The sequence below is a fragment of the Rhipicephalus sanguineus genome, chromosome 9 (genome assembly GCF_013339695.2).
Source record: "Rhipicephalus sanguineus isolate Rsan-2018 chromosome 9, BIME_Rsan_1.4, whole genome shotgun sequence".
NCBI classification, from domain to species: domain Eukaryota; kingdom Metazoa; phylum Arthropoda; class Arachnida; order Ixodida; family Ixodidae; genus Rhipicephalus; species Rhipicephalus sanguineus.
Window position 1 is genome coordinate 22,356,543 of NC_051184.2, and position 17,107 is coordinate 22,373,649.

Here is a 17,107-nt window from a genome sequence, read left to right on the forward strand (position 1 = left end):
TTTTTTGGATAAACTTGCTCCAAGAGCAAAGCTGAACGGTTTTGTTGCTCGTAGTCTCGCGCAAGAGTACAGCCTTCGTCCAACACGTGTCCGAATGAAATTCCGATTTACGTCGCTTGGCGTTCTAGTTGTAAAAACGGAGCTGTCGAATTGAAATCAGAAGGTCGGTACGTTGCTATCTTTTCTCCATTTTCTGGTCCAGCGAATTCTTTATCCATTATCAATTTCTTCTGTTGTCACGCCAGCCCGCATAGAGAGAGAGAGAGAAAGAGCTGGAAGGCCACACTCTGAAAGTGATGCTGAGATGAAGTGAGTTTCCCCCTTCTATATTTTTATTCTTTTCGAAGTAATCAAATCGCGATCACTCAAAGAAGTGAATCAGAACAAAAATGAAAGTGACCAAGAGAGCGACGACACGCACAAGTTCGTCATGTTGGGGTTTGGGACTAAAAAAAGAGAGGACGCAGTATTCTTTGAGCAGGAAATTGGCGAATAAAAGCGGCCAGGTTATTCGCTGAAACCGATACGCTTTGCAGTCACGTGCATCCTAAGGGCACTTTAATGACATCACATTATTCTCAGTTACACGTATCGACAAGTCTACGTTATGTTACTGTTGCAGACAGCGCTCTCCCCATAACTTTTAACACGAAGGTGTTTTATGCCAGGGTTAGCCAACAATTCACTGACGTCATTTCCGTCACATATATGACGTCGGTAAAATGCTCGTGAACAGATCATAACAAATATGTTCCCACTCATATTTTGCGTCCGCTGTCAATCTGTTACTATTAGTCGCCAGTCAGCCCAAAATGAAACGCGGGCTCGACATGCCGAAACGCTGCTTCGCATCGCCTCTCTCACATCGCCCCTCGCCAGCGCATGCGCGTTCCCTCCCCCTCTCTCTCTCCTCTCCTACGCTCCCTTCCTCGCGCGCCTGACGACCGCGTTCCCCGCTCGCCCTGTGAGAATTAACGGCAAGGCTAGAGGGAAGACAAGACGCGCGTAGCGTTCCTCTTCGCGTTCCACGACGCGAGGTCGGTAGCATGCCCAACGAAAGCCAACGGAACGCGATTGCGCAAGTGCTCCGGCTTCGCATCACCTCATGGTCCCATTTAGCGGGAGATGGTGTAATTTTTCCCTCTCCTCGCCACGTGTAGGGTAGCAAGCTAAACGAGGTCTGTAGTTAACCGACCCACTTTTCCTTCGCTCTTTCTCGCCACCTTCAAGGTACGCAAAGCGATGTACGCGTTACGATATTGTGTACTGGCATCAGCGTGGCCGCCATCTTTGGGTAGAGGAACGTTCAGAAGCCGGTTCCATGACGTCACACCCATTCTATCTGTTGCTTCCACACTACCGTTTGTCTATAGTGCGCGATCGGCTGTATACGTATCTTATTTATTTGCAGAATATCTTCGTTGCCTCGAAGGTATTATCTCAGCGCAGACAGCTCTGATTGACAGTTTAGTTTATTTAGAGCAATAAGCAATAAAATAGAAATAAAGTACATGAAACAATGCTAACCTTAAGGTAAACAAGGTGAAACAGACAATAGGTTAACATTCTCAAAGGTAGCAGAAAGTTCCAGGAAAACTAGCACAGTAGCGCATTATCATAAATACAGTATGGTGTAAAAAATCATGATTATCGGGTACAAAAACGCATTCTTCCGGTAAGTAGCTGCATTGCGAACCTTGCAGCATTTCAACAAGTTCCATTTTCATACAGCTTGCTGTAAGAATGATTTGTAAAAACTGCGTATAGCATGGTCTTTCTCTATTTATCGCTATGGGGCAATATTCGCCCTTGTCAGAATTTCCGAAACATATATGCTCCCCGCAACTGTTCTAGCGTGTGAATATGGATCAGGCCGAAAGAGCACGTCTTCATCTCCTTTTGCTTCTTTGCTTAGTTTCGAGCCTACACGTGCTGCAGCTGACGGAAGCACCAAAGCGAGTTCGTGACGTCATACCCTGCAGTCTGACAACGCACAAAGCTGGTTGGCCGCTGTGTCTTCCTCCTCAGCGAAACAACCAAACGTTGCCGATTCGTCGCTATATACCCTTTCAATTCTTTCTCAATCGGCACGTGTTGTCTCTCTTCAAATAGAGAGCAACGGATCATGCCTGAGTGTAACATCCGGCGCCTAGAGCAGAGCATATCTTGCGAAAATTGAAGTGTACACGTAGTCAGCCAACAAAGTAATGTATACCGTCGCCATCGTTGGAACGAAAAGCGGCGGCGAAATTCTAAGCCTGCGGGGTCGGTATCGAAGCAAAGGGAATGCCAGAGGCTATACAGCGGCGAAGCGAACGGCGCTGGCACGTTGGAAAGCGACGCGGCAAAAAGGGATGAAAAGCATTCGAGCGCGTGTTTATTCGACAGCTGCCAAGACGCACCACCCCATTTCTGCCTTTTTGATTTGAGCAAAGGCTATACCGTACCATATCGATGCACTTAGACCATGGCATATATAGCGTCGCCTCGGGTACAAACTGTGACTATTCTGCAAGTTGTTGCTGTTGGTGTATATTATAGCGTTGCTGCAGTAGTTGTAGAGCCGTAGCACTAGTTTCCGGTACGGTAGTACGAGCAGTCATTGAATATCTGGTTAATTATGAAATTAAGGCATGCAAAATTGAGAATTCGTTCGAGCAAAAGCCCGATATGGCAGCGCCCATGCAATATATATATATATATATATATATATATATATATATATATATATATATATATATATATATATATATATATATATATATATATATATAGCCGAGGGTCTCGCACATTATCGCTAAGGCGACCCGAAGGCGAAAGCGTTAGTGGCGATGCATTAAACACTGCAACGTCGCGTCAGAAACCATCGAGTAATTTGGATCGCCGCGCCTTCTCTGGCGTTGCATGCCTTTTCCCCTTTTCGGCCTACCACACAAATCACTAGGCCCTAGGTCAGCATATTCTATCGCGCCCGTTCGCGCGTTACTCCATAGCCGGCCGAGCCACGCGATCGCCGCTTTTCTTATTTTTCAAGCGACGTTTGTTATCAGTTACAGATTTTGGCGGCGGCGGCGGCGTTGTACGTGGAAACCGCGTCGCATGAGCATGTACAGAAATGCGGCCCCCGAAGATGCGCCAGTCACATGCCGTCACATGCCGGCAATCTGATCTTTTTATCTAAGAGACTTGTAATTCCACATTACCACATTTCATTGGGGCCTGGATATAAACGCACGACAGTCGTTATTGCCAGTAGAAATAGAAGTAATGAGCTGCTAAGCACGTGGTTGAAGGTCCCATTCCCGGCATGGAGCAAGAAGTTAAGAGGGAGCAGTGCGCAGTTTCAAAGAAAGAAAGAAAGAAAGAAAGAAAGAAAGAAAGAAAGAAAGAAAGAAAGAAAGAAAGAAAGAAAGAAAGAAAGAAAGAAAGAAAGAAAGAAAGAAAGAAAGAAAGAAAGAAAGAAAGAAAGAAACGTAGGAGGTCAGACACGCACACGCGAAGCTTCGCCTGCCGTCATTTTCCCGATACGGGAAGGGCTCCTATAATATTTTTAGTCACTTGAAGTTAATGCGCAGCTCGCGCGCCTTGATTCACGCTGGAGAGGTCACGTGACATTTATCGCACCATTTCGTGCTCACGCCGTGATTTCGTTCAAGGCCACCTACGCATGAGACTTATAACAGGACCTTCGCTGGGTATGAGAGTGCTTAGCCTGGGGATTAGGACAGCACCCCTCTATAGAGTGCGAGTTTGCGATGAAGGTCGTAAAAGGGAACGTGACGTTTGCGCATTCGTATAGAGCCGAGCCGAGATTAAGAGATAGGGTTTGAGTATGGGTAGGAATATGTAGGCTTACGAAGAGGGTTCAACTTAAACTGAGGACGACACATTGAGCCATGCAAATGAAAATGATAGGTGTAACCTTAAGGGACAAGGGTTGAGCGAACAGGAGAAAGTGCCTCGGACAGGCTGGCCGACGTTTGGATAGGAGGACCTATCTTTGTCAAAGGCTCCTTGTCATACTTGGCGTGTTAGTTTTAAGGGGTTAGTGTTGACGTCATGTCCAGCGGTGGTGCGTGTCGCTGTTGGTAATTGCTGCCTCGAAAGAGAAAACTCGGAAGCAGAAGAGTGTAGCCCTTGCCACATCCATCTGTCGGCTCCCTTCTTGACTTAAGGGACAAGATGAGAGGAGAGTGGGTCAGGGAACAAACGGGCGTTAAGGACATCTTAGTTGAAAATCAAGACGAAGAAATGGTCATGGGCAGGGCAGGTAGCGCTTAGGCAATACAACCGGTGGTCATTAAGTTAAAGTTACAGGGTGGATTTCAAGAGAAGGCGTGGATTTCAAGAGAAGAGGGAGGCAGAAAGTTAGGTGGGTAGATGAGATTAAGAAATTTGCGGTGATATCGTGGCCGCAGCAAGCACAGGACCGAGTTGATTGACGGAACATGGGAGAGGCCTTCTCCCTGCAGTGGACGCAGTCAGGCTGACGATGATGATGGGGACGAAAGATTCGGACTCCACCTTTATTTCTGTGTGTGTCTGTGCACGGTTCTATAGCGTATACTTCAAATTTTCGTGAATGTTCTTTCAAGAAACACGCCCGTTGGAGTCGAGAAAATACGGTATTTCTTTTAGACCCTGTGCGTGGGACACATAGAAGAAGACACATCGCTGGCAGCTTAGGAAAAAAACAAACATAGAAAGACTAATTTGAGAACGCGCGAGAGCATCGTCAGAGAGAAGACGTCTGTGGACGTTTCCGAGCTCAGTAAAGCCCGAGGGTTTGCGAGCTCGTTTGAAAAAAAAAAATAATAAACGCGTAAAAGCGGAGGCTTCGTAAGCTACACAAAAGTAAACGAATAAATTCGCATACAACAGTGCGACATTGAGCGGCTTGGTGCGTCATCCGGATCAAAACGGGGGACAAAAGAGGCTTAAGGACCCGCGAAAGAAAAGACGTGAGAGTGCGACAGACTCGAAACACGTCTAAAGGATAAATAAACGCGTCATAAACGTAACATGATATAAACGATAAACGCGGAGTAGAGAAAAGCTTTGTATGCACTTTGCACTCAATGTATTGCAGATGCCCACACGGAAACGATAGTACATGCCCCTCCTCCTTTTTCACGTCACTTGGCATAAGGCTGGCGCTCAAAGATCATGGATGGATGGAAGCTATGAGCGTCCCCTTTATAGCAGGGCGGTGAACTGTGCGCCACAAAGCTTAAAAAAAAGAAAGCACTGCTTTTAAAGCCGGCCTAATGCCTTGTCTACTTCAATTAAATCGTTCTTCCTATAGAAGAAAAAAAAACACAAATTCACAGCCTCAATTTTCTGACCCATACGGCAGAATGACCTTATTTTTCACACTACTTATGTTCGTCCTGTCTCCCTCCCGCCACCAATCCTCTAACCGTCTCGTATTTCTATCTTCGATGTGTTTACCTTTCCGTCGACGTTCACTATAACCCAAGGCTTCATGTAGGCTAGTGCCCAAGCGTACACCCGGGTCAGGCCCGTAGCCGGGGGGAGGGGGCTAGGCCCCCCCCCCCAATTTTTTGGTGAAGTAGGTGTTTTTACCAAAAATAAATAGTAAAAATAGGTTTCTCTCAAATAGTCAATGTTTTCAGCAAGTGGGCCCCCGACCCCTCCGAAAAAAATTCCTGGCTACGGGCCTGGCCCGGGCGGATATCTCCACATTCAGTTAGAACATGCCGCTCCGTTTCCTTAGCTTCTCCAAAGCGTTTACTCAATCTCGCTTTACAAGTAGGCTACGCGTTCTAAGGCAACCGCTTCAAACAGGAAAGCGCCTCCCTTTGAAGCATCGCCTCAGCAGTGAGCGCCTCTGCCGGTGAGTCGAAGCATTAATAAACTATGAGGTGAGAACGAAGTGATGAGCGAAGCGGATGGGCGTGTATATTTATAGGGAACACAACCAAACCAGCTGGTTCATTACTATTTGCTTAAGTATATAGGCCTCTTCTGGCGTTCGACTTCTCCGGAGAGTCGGCGGCTGCTTTGGACTCCCTTTGGGAAACGTAAGCGATGAGAAAACCTAGTCTTCTCTCAGGCACAATGGTTAGTATTGTTATTTGCCGGCCCATGCGTGAAACATTCAGCACAGTCAAAGACGAAGGAGCGAACTTAATAAACACACGCGCTAAAAGTTCATCGCGAAAAAAAAAAAGGAGAGAGATTGGAGTGATGCCTACTAAGGAGCAGTAAACGAAAGTAAAATACAGTCCAGAATATTTGAGTTTGAACGTCTACATGTGAACTGACTTTTCCTATTTGGAATCGTGATACAACACTTGTGTACATATGAACCTATTCGACGTATCTAAACTGCCATGTGATGTTCGGCTGAGCGTACTTTCACATCGTGTGTTCTACTGTATTGCATTTTGTGCCCTTGTTATTTTTCTGACTACATATATTGTCTGCTAAGCTAGAAGGAGTAGCCGGTGCCACCATAATGGCATCAACCTCTCCTATTTCATCAGTTCAATAAAAAAAAATACATAATACAGATAAGGCAAAAGTTTAGGACAAGAACGAAACTTGGAAGAGCTGAAAAATTCTTGAACCCGGGTTGTCGGTGGAGCCAACATTTAAGCAAGCGGTCTTGTCTTCTTCAAGGCTGCAACTGGCACTTGCAGCCTTGCAGAAGACAAGACTGCTAGTCGAAACTTGGGCTCCAGCGACACCCGCATGTTCCAAGGATTTTTATTCGGTCAGTAATACACGAGATACTGCATCGGTAACTGAAGCATGGGAAGTACAAATGAGGTCCCTATAAGGCAGTATTGCGACGCGTAATATATATTAACGACAGGGGCGTAGCCAGGGTGGGGGTTGGGGGGGGTCAACCCCCCCCCCCCCGCCCCGAAATTTTTCAGTTTTGCTTGCGGATATATACACGCGCACATACAAACGCACGCACCAACATACATAAAGTATGGTTGAACCCCCCCCCCCCCCTGAAAAAAATTCTGGCTACGCCCCTGATTAACGAATATAAGCATTATGAAGCCCATTAAGAGATAACAGCGAGTGGAGTGGGTTCGTGAGTTGGACAATGGCGATAACAGCGCCCCCTAACGTGAAAAACGAAAATGAATGAATCACCAACTTAAAACGTTACAAGAAATCAAACAAAAAAAAACTATGAACTTTGACGAATAGTAAGCAACTAGATGGCTGTAATGCTGAATTCTGATAACGCTTAATTTCAACGTTAGATGCGTTATCAGTTGTGGCATTCGCATATACGCGCATAAATTGCAAACATGACGCTTCAGATTGCTTCTCCGATGAAGGACCTCCGATTTTATTATTTGTTACATTTACTATTCTCGCGCCGTCAAGCCAGAGGTCTAAGGCACAGATCGAGGGAACACTAGCAGGTCGGTCTTTTACAATGCCACGCGCCAGAGATCTCTTCTTCAATGTTCTTTCTACCTTCTGCATTTACGTTGTCGTCTTCCTCGCAGTACGCACGTGGCAGTATGAATACTACATAAGTATTAGCTGCAAAAGCTTATCAGCACTATAATTTCTGCATGTTCGGATACCAATCGCATACCACTGCGCCTTTACGGAGACAAGGCTAGACCCAAGGGTTCATCAAGCATCTGAATTTTTTTAGGAGGGGGATGGGAAGGGGGTGCCAGGAGTTTCCGAAGGAATGGGGGGGGGGAGGGATAGGGGGTGTTAGGAGGGGGTGTATAATACATGAGATACTACATCGCGACTGCACGATGGTTTCCTGGCTAGAGCACCTCCTGAGGAGCTGTGCGGACTTTTAGACAGCACGTGTCTGCGACCTACGCGCCTTGGCCAAATCGTCCAACTGAAGACACTCATCAGCAGGACCGTCCCGTCGCTAACTGTGGATGACAGAGTTGACAAAATCCAACGGAAGGAAGCGCTATCAACGTCCACGATCTGGCGACCTTGGGAAGGCTTGATTGATAAGAAAGGCCGCACATGACGTCAGCTGGGCTGGGATCGTGCTCTCAGACGATCAGTTCCGGTGACTATCGTTTTTCGTAGCGTAGAATATCGCGAGTCCAACGAATGAAGCGACTATACTTGCCCGCCTTTTCTCGACCAGCCAATCAGCGCGCACTGCAAGCGATATCTCTGAAATCAGAATGCTGCATCTTCTGGGAGCAAGAGGAGCAAGCGATTAAGTTGTGTTTTACAAGCCGTGCGGAAACTGCAAAGTAGCGATAAGATCAGGCCGCGACACCTTACTGCCTGTCGCGATCATCGCCGAAGCAGCAGCGCTGTGCGAAAAAAACAGAAGACATGACGCGAACGGGGAACGTTAGCAAACAAAAACAGGTCAAAGCCCCATGGCGAACAGCGAAAAGCAATGAAAGTAGAGTTAGAATGCAAAACGCGCGGCGGAAAAGAAAAGCGGCGCAGCGGGGGAGGAGAGGTTTTTGCAGGAACAGCGGGGGGCCGTTGACGACGGCGCGATGGTTTCCTCCTCGTCGTAATCGAGTTCTGACGGCAAGGTCAAGTTCGTCCAACCAACCAGTCCGCATCTTTGTGCTGTTGCGCGCTTCCGACGCACGCCCCCTTCCCTTGCTCTCAGTATCGTCTCCCCCTCCTCTCCACTTCTTCAGGTGTCTTTAGCGCACGAGTGGAGAGCGCGCCAAGCCGCTCCTGAAGCCATTCCACCGAGAGGATCTCCCAACCTTCACACACGTTGCGGCCGGAGATGTGAACAACCCGTCTAGGGTATGAAAGTGGGTGAGGGAGTGGGTGACGTAATAGAGAAAACCTCCTCGCCCTCTTCATTACATCCCGCCCTTCCGTAGCCGAAACGGCGATGGCGGAGGACCTCAGACCTGCGTACCGGTTTGCCGGGCGTGTTTTCCTTTTTCATGAAACACGGCTTCGCCTCAGGTCGGGCCCCCGTCTCAGCGGGCGGTGTCGCGATTTCGACTGAAGTCTCGGCTGCGCACGCGTTCTGTCTTCAACGGACGCGGTCCCACCCGCTTCTCAAATTATTTTTCTTTTACCCTTGGTTCGGAAGTCGCCGTAATTTATCACGTGACGTTCACCTGCTGCCGCTGACAACACGCCCAAAAATTTATCTTGTCTTTTTCCCGTCCACAGCGGCTGCCTGAAGAATGCTTGTCGAATGAAAGGAATGTCCTGTATCGCAACCACGAAATGGTTAATTTATCAACACAGACGTATCGCATAACGCACTCATAGGCATCCCACGAAAGGAATGGCATAAAGAGTAGAAATACTTCTATTATAAAACCACTGCCGCGAATGTTAGAACAAAACGTGGTTCATGTGAAGTCGCTCCGTGGTTTTGAGAGAGCTACAGGTGGGTGCTAAGTTGACTTGCTACCGTAAATCAAAGTACCCGCAGCAGATATGAGTTAGTGATCTTCTGTTCAAGGGGAACTGGCGTATACGTTTGCGTGAGAAAACTGATTAAAATGAACGACTTACAGCACTAAAATACATCGACTACACCTGAGGACAAGCCGGCCTCACGGAGATGTGTGTGCGCGCGTTTCACGCGTGTCTTGTTCTTGTAGCTTGTTTTCGAGACTCGCTCTTGACGTCACGAGTTAGCAAAAAGACCGTATAACAACGAGACCGTATCGCCACGTCCGTCAGTCAGGTTACCCGGTCGCCTAAGCCCTTCGTGACAACCGTTATGATCGACATGCAGGAAAGGAGTCGAACACCGAAAGTGAATGCCCATCATGCTCGCAATGAAAGCGTTCTTACCCTCACGGCACGCTCGGAGGAGCGAGCTTTCCTTCTCACATTCTTGAAGCGTGCATCTTCCAGCAAGGTCCTCATTTCCACGACGGCAGCGGCGGGCTCGCACTCTTTCCGAAAACCCTCAGCAGTGACGAGAACGTTGCACGCGATCCGTCCGCGAAAGCGGCACTGACACCATCACCTACGCCACGACAACTGACCAGAACGCCAGCAAAAGTTCCTGAGTCACACTAATCCCGTCAGCACGCTCGTTAAACTCCAACCACTGCCGAGTTTCTTATTTAAAAAGTTGACGGAGTCAGTGGGGGAGTGAGAAGGGTTAGAAGAGGACCCGAACACGATAGTCGGAGCAGGCGATGGACTGTAGCAGACGACGACAGGACTAGGTCCACGGGATCGATTCTGCCGACTTGAAGCTGGATCGTCCAAGACGCACAGCAGCTCACGCACCGAGTCGAAAGCTCCACGCCGGACACCCGAACCGCCGGAGTCGCGTGCACTTCTTCGCGAAGCGAGCACAACGAACGCGGGATCCCGACACGGCTGCGAGCGAGACGGCTTCCGAGCCGCCCGAAAATTTCGGCAGGATCCGAGTGTGTTTCGCCGGTCCGGAGCTTCTCTTTCTCTTTCGCACGCCTCCCCCTCCTCCCGTTCGCGCGACGCGAAGCACGCAACTCGCTCTTTTCTTCTTTCCCTCTTCGCTCCTTTCCTCTCGTCCTCAACGATTTTCATCCTCACCCGCGAAGACGGCAAGCTCGAGTTCAGCGGTGGAAGAGGGCGAGGAGACATCTTCGACCGGTCAGGTGCTGCCATCTGGCGTCGGTGTGACGCCGCGAAACTGGCGCTGAGCACGTGCTTCAACCTTCGTCCTGTTTCTGAAAGGGTGCGACGGTTTCTTGCAAGCGACCCAAAAGGGCTGACTGATGATCCGAAGGTCGCGGGTTCGATCCCGGCCGCGCCGGTCGCGTTGTTGTTGAAATTGTTAATCGAAAAGAGCACCATGCCACTGTCCTGGTGTTGAAAAAAAAAAAAAAAGAAGCAGAAGAGTAACAGCAAGATTGTATGAACAAAGATAAAATGAATCAATAGAAAAGAGGTTGTCAATATGCTTGACTACAATAAATGAGCTAACATATTATTATATAAAAAAAAAAAACTCTAGAGGCCTCTTGCCGCCTTGTTTCAAAGGTTATGCCACTAGAGAACCCCACCGTCATCATCACCTTCAGTTACGGTGGGAATTTCGGCAATACGTATAACTTGTATTGCCTTGCCGTGGTTTATAGCCTATACTATACTTAAGCAACGGTCAAGGACATACCCGTTTATGCATTTCCAATAAGTGAACGTACCTTAAATAGTGATCGGGTCCAGCTACATAATTGTAGCTTGTGCAAAAGTTATTGCCTACTAATAACGGAATCGACGAGCGCATTCATGGCTGACTTCATTGAGTTATTTGGGACAAATAAGAGTGAAAAAATTAGCAGTTTTAATTACAACTAGAGTCGTATCACTTCACGAAGGTAAGCGAAATTCGAGGTGGAGAACTCGACGGCCATTGCGCAAGTGTGACTTCAAAGATTTCGCATGAAAATGTGTGAATCACGCTTGATGTTTGCTCCAGCAGTGAGAAATTGTTGTAACTCATACCACGAACCATAAGGCCATCCTAGAGGTCTAGTGAGATCACCTAGACTACCTAGACTGCTGACCCGAAGGTCGCAGGATCGAATACCGGCCGCGGTGGCTGCATTTTCGATGGAGGCGAAAATGTTTGAGGCCCGTGTGCATAGATTTAGGTGCACATTAAAGAACCCCAGGTGGTCGAAATTTCCGGAGTCCTCCACTACGGCGTCCCTCATAACCATATCGTGGTTTTGGGACGTTAAGCCCCAGATAGCATTATCATAGTGAGACCACCTAGGCAGACTAATTATGCGAGAGCCATCTGGCTACCTAGTCAGAATCGCTATTACATTAAAAGTGTCCTTCGTAATCTTCCAGCTGTTTTTTTTTTACATGCACGTACACGTAAGTGACATTATGTCTCAAACAAACTTTGTGAACGCGTCCTCGAGGGGCTTTCTACCTCGCATTCGTATCTTTTTGCGTTCAGTTCTTTTATCTTCAATTAATACCAACTCGCCCAACTTGCTGTAGCACACGTTTTTAGACTTGGAGGGCCCCTAAACCACTCCCAAGTTCAAGGACGAGACAGTCTTTTTCTCGCCTTCACTGCCCTTCCTACAGGCGCTGCTTCCTCCTCGCCACTTATTTCATGATAAAACACGGGGACAATGTCAGCACTAAGCGTTGCGCATTTCAGGATTTCACACTTTAAGGGTACACGCTGTTATCTCCGCTTGCGCAGTCGAAAATGCGCAAGACGAAGTGAAATCGATTGATCGAGCATGATAGTCATGCGAGACAAGGTACAGCGGACGTGCGACCGTGCATGAAAAAGCAGGGCAGGAGACAATTCACAACTGATATCTCTCTTATAGGGACCGATCAACAGCTTACATCCTCGTGACGTCACGTGAACGGACTGCTGGCGTCACGAATTGCGCCGAAAAGGCGGGAAACGCCGGGAGAGAATTTCAGCATTTTCGGAGGTAAATTGTTTAGTGGCCCTTTAAGAGCTTTCGAAGTGTGGGCAGAGTGGCCTGAACTTCCCATAGGGGCCTATAAAGCATCCATAAAAGTGTATCCGGGTAACTCACAGGAAAATCATCTTCTCTTTCTGCACTTTTCAGCCTTCACATCACTTTTTTTTTTCGTATCACAGGCTTTATTGAAACTGACAAGGCCGGAAATAATGGCGTATATTTATTTCCTACGTCGAAGTCGGTAGCCGGGAAATATTTACTTCGTCTATTTACTTCATTCTCAAGAGCCAATAGCCCGATGCTTCATCGAACTTGACTTTGATGTAGACCGAGGCTCCGTGGGACGTGTGCGACGGCTCATAGTTCTCTCACGTGTTTGTTTGTTTGTTTGTTTTTTTCTTGGTTTGTTTGATTGTTCCTTCGTTCGTCAGTCCCCAGTGAAATGGCGCAACCCACCGCTGGGTATCACGGCAAGCATTGGTGCAGAGAAAGAAGTAAATATTCTAATGAATATTGCATGGGAAGGTAAAGAAGAAAAAAAGTAGGAATCAGAAAGTGAGAAATAAAAAAACATGGCTGATCCCTCTGTCATAGGAATCGGTATAACACGAAAGTGACACGTGTCTTCACAGAAGTACTGCTTATTGTGTAGTGATATATGAGAGCTTGTACAATGTCTATTCGTGTTTGGCAGCTATAGCACCGTTTGACGTGGATGCACCCATGTTGACAGCATGTCTATATCGCGACGACTAACGCCCATGATCATGATTAAACCGTTGCACACGGTAGCTGAAGGTGTGAACATATATTTGGACACAGCGAATCGTGAATCCCGCCTAAGGATGATATCAACAAGCTCATAATCAACATTGGTACCCGCTATGCACTTCTTCAAAGCGTCGTCAATTAAGGAGAGAAACGACACGGTGTGCGCTTTCTAGTAAAGGGTAGCCGACGCCTGTGCTCATGCATACATAACACACACTGCGCTTCAGCAACACGGGAGGTAGAGGTTCGTAGCCTGAGCCGCAAACGCGTGCGTCCCGCTGGCCTCTGTCTCGCAGGCGCTGCTCTCGCTCCACCAAGGCACGACATACGCCCGTCGAACTCGCGTCCTTAAAATTTCTGCAACGCATATTGCAGAAGTTTTGTTAGTCGGTGCTCTCGCATTTGAAGCAGTCGGCGGCGGAGAAATCCCGTTGGTGCACGTGGGAGCTGCACTACTCCGATGAGCCGACGCACGCTAACACGAAGCCAAAGGCAAAGAACGTAACTGCGTCAAGGGTGCCTCGGCGACGCCAGCGCGGCCAGTCTACCGCTCTGGTATTGAGGCGCTTTAACCATGACCCCCGATATCGCGTGCAATCTCGGAGTAAGCGCTAGTAAGTGTCGAGCGTGAAGCATTACTTCTTTTCGCATCTCACAGACGGCGGCACCGCCCCGCTCCGCACGCCAAAAGAGGATGTGTGAAAGATATAAGGCGCGTTCGCGCCGCGTCTAGCATCTCCCGAGTTAGCTTAGTCGGTGTTGCTTCGGGCGCTTGCCGTCGCGGCCACAACGTCGTGGGTTCGATTCCCCGCGGGGTATCTTTTTCTTGGTTTCTTTCTCACCCGTTGGCGTCCATTTTATCAACGTCATATCCGTGACGGATGTACTTGGTGGACCCCGGCATAAAACACTTTCGTGTTAAAATAAAAAAAAATAAAAAAGATGCTTATCGCAGTTCATCTTAACGCCGGTGAGACGAGTAACTCAAAAAAGGTTTTCAGCGTGGGAAAGCCTCTGTTTCAGACAGGAAATTAAATATCGCATCACATGCGTTCTCAAGTCGGCAACCCAGCGCTGATGCCCCGAGGGAACGGAACTGCGGCGGGCGAAGCGGTTACGCCCACGTGATGCTGCTCTCCAGCAATTTCTCCACTTGTTTACGACGCAGCGTTTCTTAAACTGTGTGACAGCCAAGTCCATACGCACATGGTCGGTATTTCACCCGCGTGTCCTGAACTTGGCTGGGAAAAAAAAAAACAAACAATGCTTGTGCTGAAGATGAACAACACTATAGGAACCAAACTCGCGCAGGACGCCCTAATTAGTATTCAAACGCGCCTCATATGAATGCGTCACCAACTTCACTGAAAATAATATCTGGGGTTTCGTGTGCTAAAATCCCGATATGAATACGACGCACGCCGTAGCCGAGTGCCTCAGGAAATTTCCACCGTCTGGTGTTCTTTAAAGGGACCGACAACTGGGCAGAACGTGTGATTAGATCCTGGTAGAAATGAAAAGACCGTGAAATATAGTGACAGATTCCAGCATCCTTTCCGCGTTGTGAGTAGGATTCTAAAAAAGACAAGGCGTGCAAACACGGACACAAGAAAGAAGTCAGGACACCACAAACGCCGGATTTATATTTTTAAATTTTATTTTAAACGGATTATATTTATATATATTTTAAACGAATTTATATTTTTAAATTGTGCTTAAAAGTAACAAAACCGGTATGTCGCACAGCCTAGCGGAAGAGCCTTGAAGCAGGATTATGAAGACGGTCACTTTGCTGTACGTAGTCTGATGCTGTCATGCGTGCCATAATTGGTCCTCAAAGTAGGAGTATATATATTATTACCGATCCCCGCTTTGTTCTGTGCTGCCTACGAGGTAAAAGGAGTTGCACGGTGAGAAGCGGCGCTGCCTTCGCGGTCGCCAGTGGCCCATGTGCAGCCGCGGCGCATGCGCGCGGAGTGCACGCATGCGCAGTAAACCGCCGCGCTTGAACATGAACCGCTCTCGCGCTCACTGTTTGCAGCATGTGTTGTCAAGTGTGTATAAGACTTCATATTCGCTGCAGATAGAAAAATTCTCTTTTAAAATGTTTGACGGTGTTTTCAACGTTACCATTTCGTGGCTAGACACTCTGACCAGTTAGCTTTCCGTTGCGCTAAAGAAAATAGGTGCCCTAAAAATTGGTTGTCAGTCCCTTTAACGTGTACTCACATGGCACAGTACACGGACCTCTAGCGTTTTTCCTCCATCAAAATGCGACCGCCGAAATGCAACCCACGACCGTCGGACGAGAAGCCAAGCACCGTAATCACTGTACCACCGCAGCAGAAAATCTTTACTGAAAAGGAAGTGCTAAGTGTGACACGTTAAATTTACTACAAGTTGAAGATAATGATTGCCGAAGCTTCCGTGCAGAAAATGAATTGCAATCAGTGCCGAAATATTCACTTCATGCTCCCTTGAAGCTGAATTCACGCGACGGGGTGAATCGTTCGGTCAGTCCGCAAACAACGGTGACGTGGCTCAGCTGCAACCAATCGCACCGCTTAACACACCGCCTGCGTCATCATTATTTGCGACTTGTTTCGTCTACACTGAGCTTAGGCCATGCTGATCCGATCACTGAATCGCCTATTCGTCTCGGTGAGACAACATAGTTTTAATAATGCACCGTATGCACTAAGATGTGTATTTCGCTAATGTAGCCTTTCAAGACTTGTCCCGCGGCATAGCGACTGCAGAAGGTGGCATAACGGTAGATTAGATCTAGGATGGAGGAGATATTGAGTTTAAGTAGATTGCGATACTCAAGGCGCAGCTCCTTAAAATCTCCGCTTCAAGAGTGAGTTGGATAAATTATAACGTGTTATCAATCTTCCTTATTAGAAAGTTAAAAAAAAAGATCCCACATATGAGCCCTCTATCGCTTTGACTGCCTTCAAGTGGTTGTGCCTAAATAGCTGTTAACCAAATAAATCCGACAGAGAATTAAGCCAAGGAAAACACAGGGAACATTATTTATATGTCTTTAACTGTATTGTAGCAACTGTGGGGTAAATTGAAATGAAAGTCCACCCTCTGGCAAGAAGAGTGTTCCACACTCGCCGCCTTCGCTACGAGTGGCGCGCAATGGCTGACGCTCCCAGGAATTGCACGTACACAAACAAACAACGAAGTGGACGCATAAGCGCATTCCGTCGTAGCTCAATTTGGTAGAGCATCTTGAATGACTTGAGAGAGCATATGGGACGCGCAGTTGGAAGGTTCTGGGTTCGGATTCCACCGATGGAAAAGGTTATTGTTCGTCCAGTTTAATTCGCACCGACTTGCGTGATTACTACACTACAGCTAAAAACAACAATTTCCTTTCCTTGGCCTAAGTGTCTGTTAAACTTATTTGGCTGTGTATTACCCCATCTTCTTTCCTCTTTCTCTCCTCCTATCTCTGTTTTCTCTATCTCTTCTCTCCTCCCGAAAGAGTAGGCAGGTAGGCATTGCGGCCCACTAGGTGGCGGTTGTCAAGCTGCTCTTCTGAGTAAAATAGTTTTAATTGAAGTAAAGACACTGGGCCAACGCTAAGAAAAAAAAGAGTAAAGGTTTTTTTTTTTTTTTGACGAGCCTGGTGGCACACTTGTCACCGCCCCGTTATAAAGGGGACGCTCATAGCATCAATCCATCCATCCATCCCCCTATTTTCACTGTGTCCTTGTGTATTTGTGCACGCAGATCACATAGTAAAAATAACACATAGAAGCGAGCCCCTGAAAAAAATTCCCCTTCTTTCGTTCGTAAACAGTTGTTAGTGACGTAAAGACAAAGTACAGGACAGCTATCCTGTAGCTTAACTCACTTTTTTTTTCTTTTGTTAATGTCACATTTATGGCTCGAGTTCGTGCCACTTCAGTTCCCGGATATTTTATGCAAATGTGGAAAGC

The 17,107-nt window shown here is 47.5% G+C and overlaps 1 protein-coding gene across 4 annotated transcripts in view; it reads right to left on the bottom strand.

Annotated features, from left to right (window-relative positions):
• LOC119404743 (uncharacterized) overlaps positions 1-10,321 on the bottom strand; it is a 153,672-nt gene extending 143,351 nt beyond the window's left edge. For 3 of the 4 annotated variants that reach the window (XM_049418999.1, XM_049418998.1, XM_037671411.2), the window contains exon 1: positions 9,775-10,321. In XM_049418999.1, the coding sequence (XP_049274956.1) occupies positions 9,775-9,849 (75 nt within the window). In that variant the 5' untranslated portion in view covers positions 9,850-10,321. The remainder of the gene's footprint in view (positions 1-9,774) is intronic. The other variant, XM_049418997.1, reaches the window with a different exon arrangement.
• Positions 10,322-17,107: the final 6,786 nt, after the last annotated feature.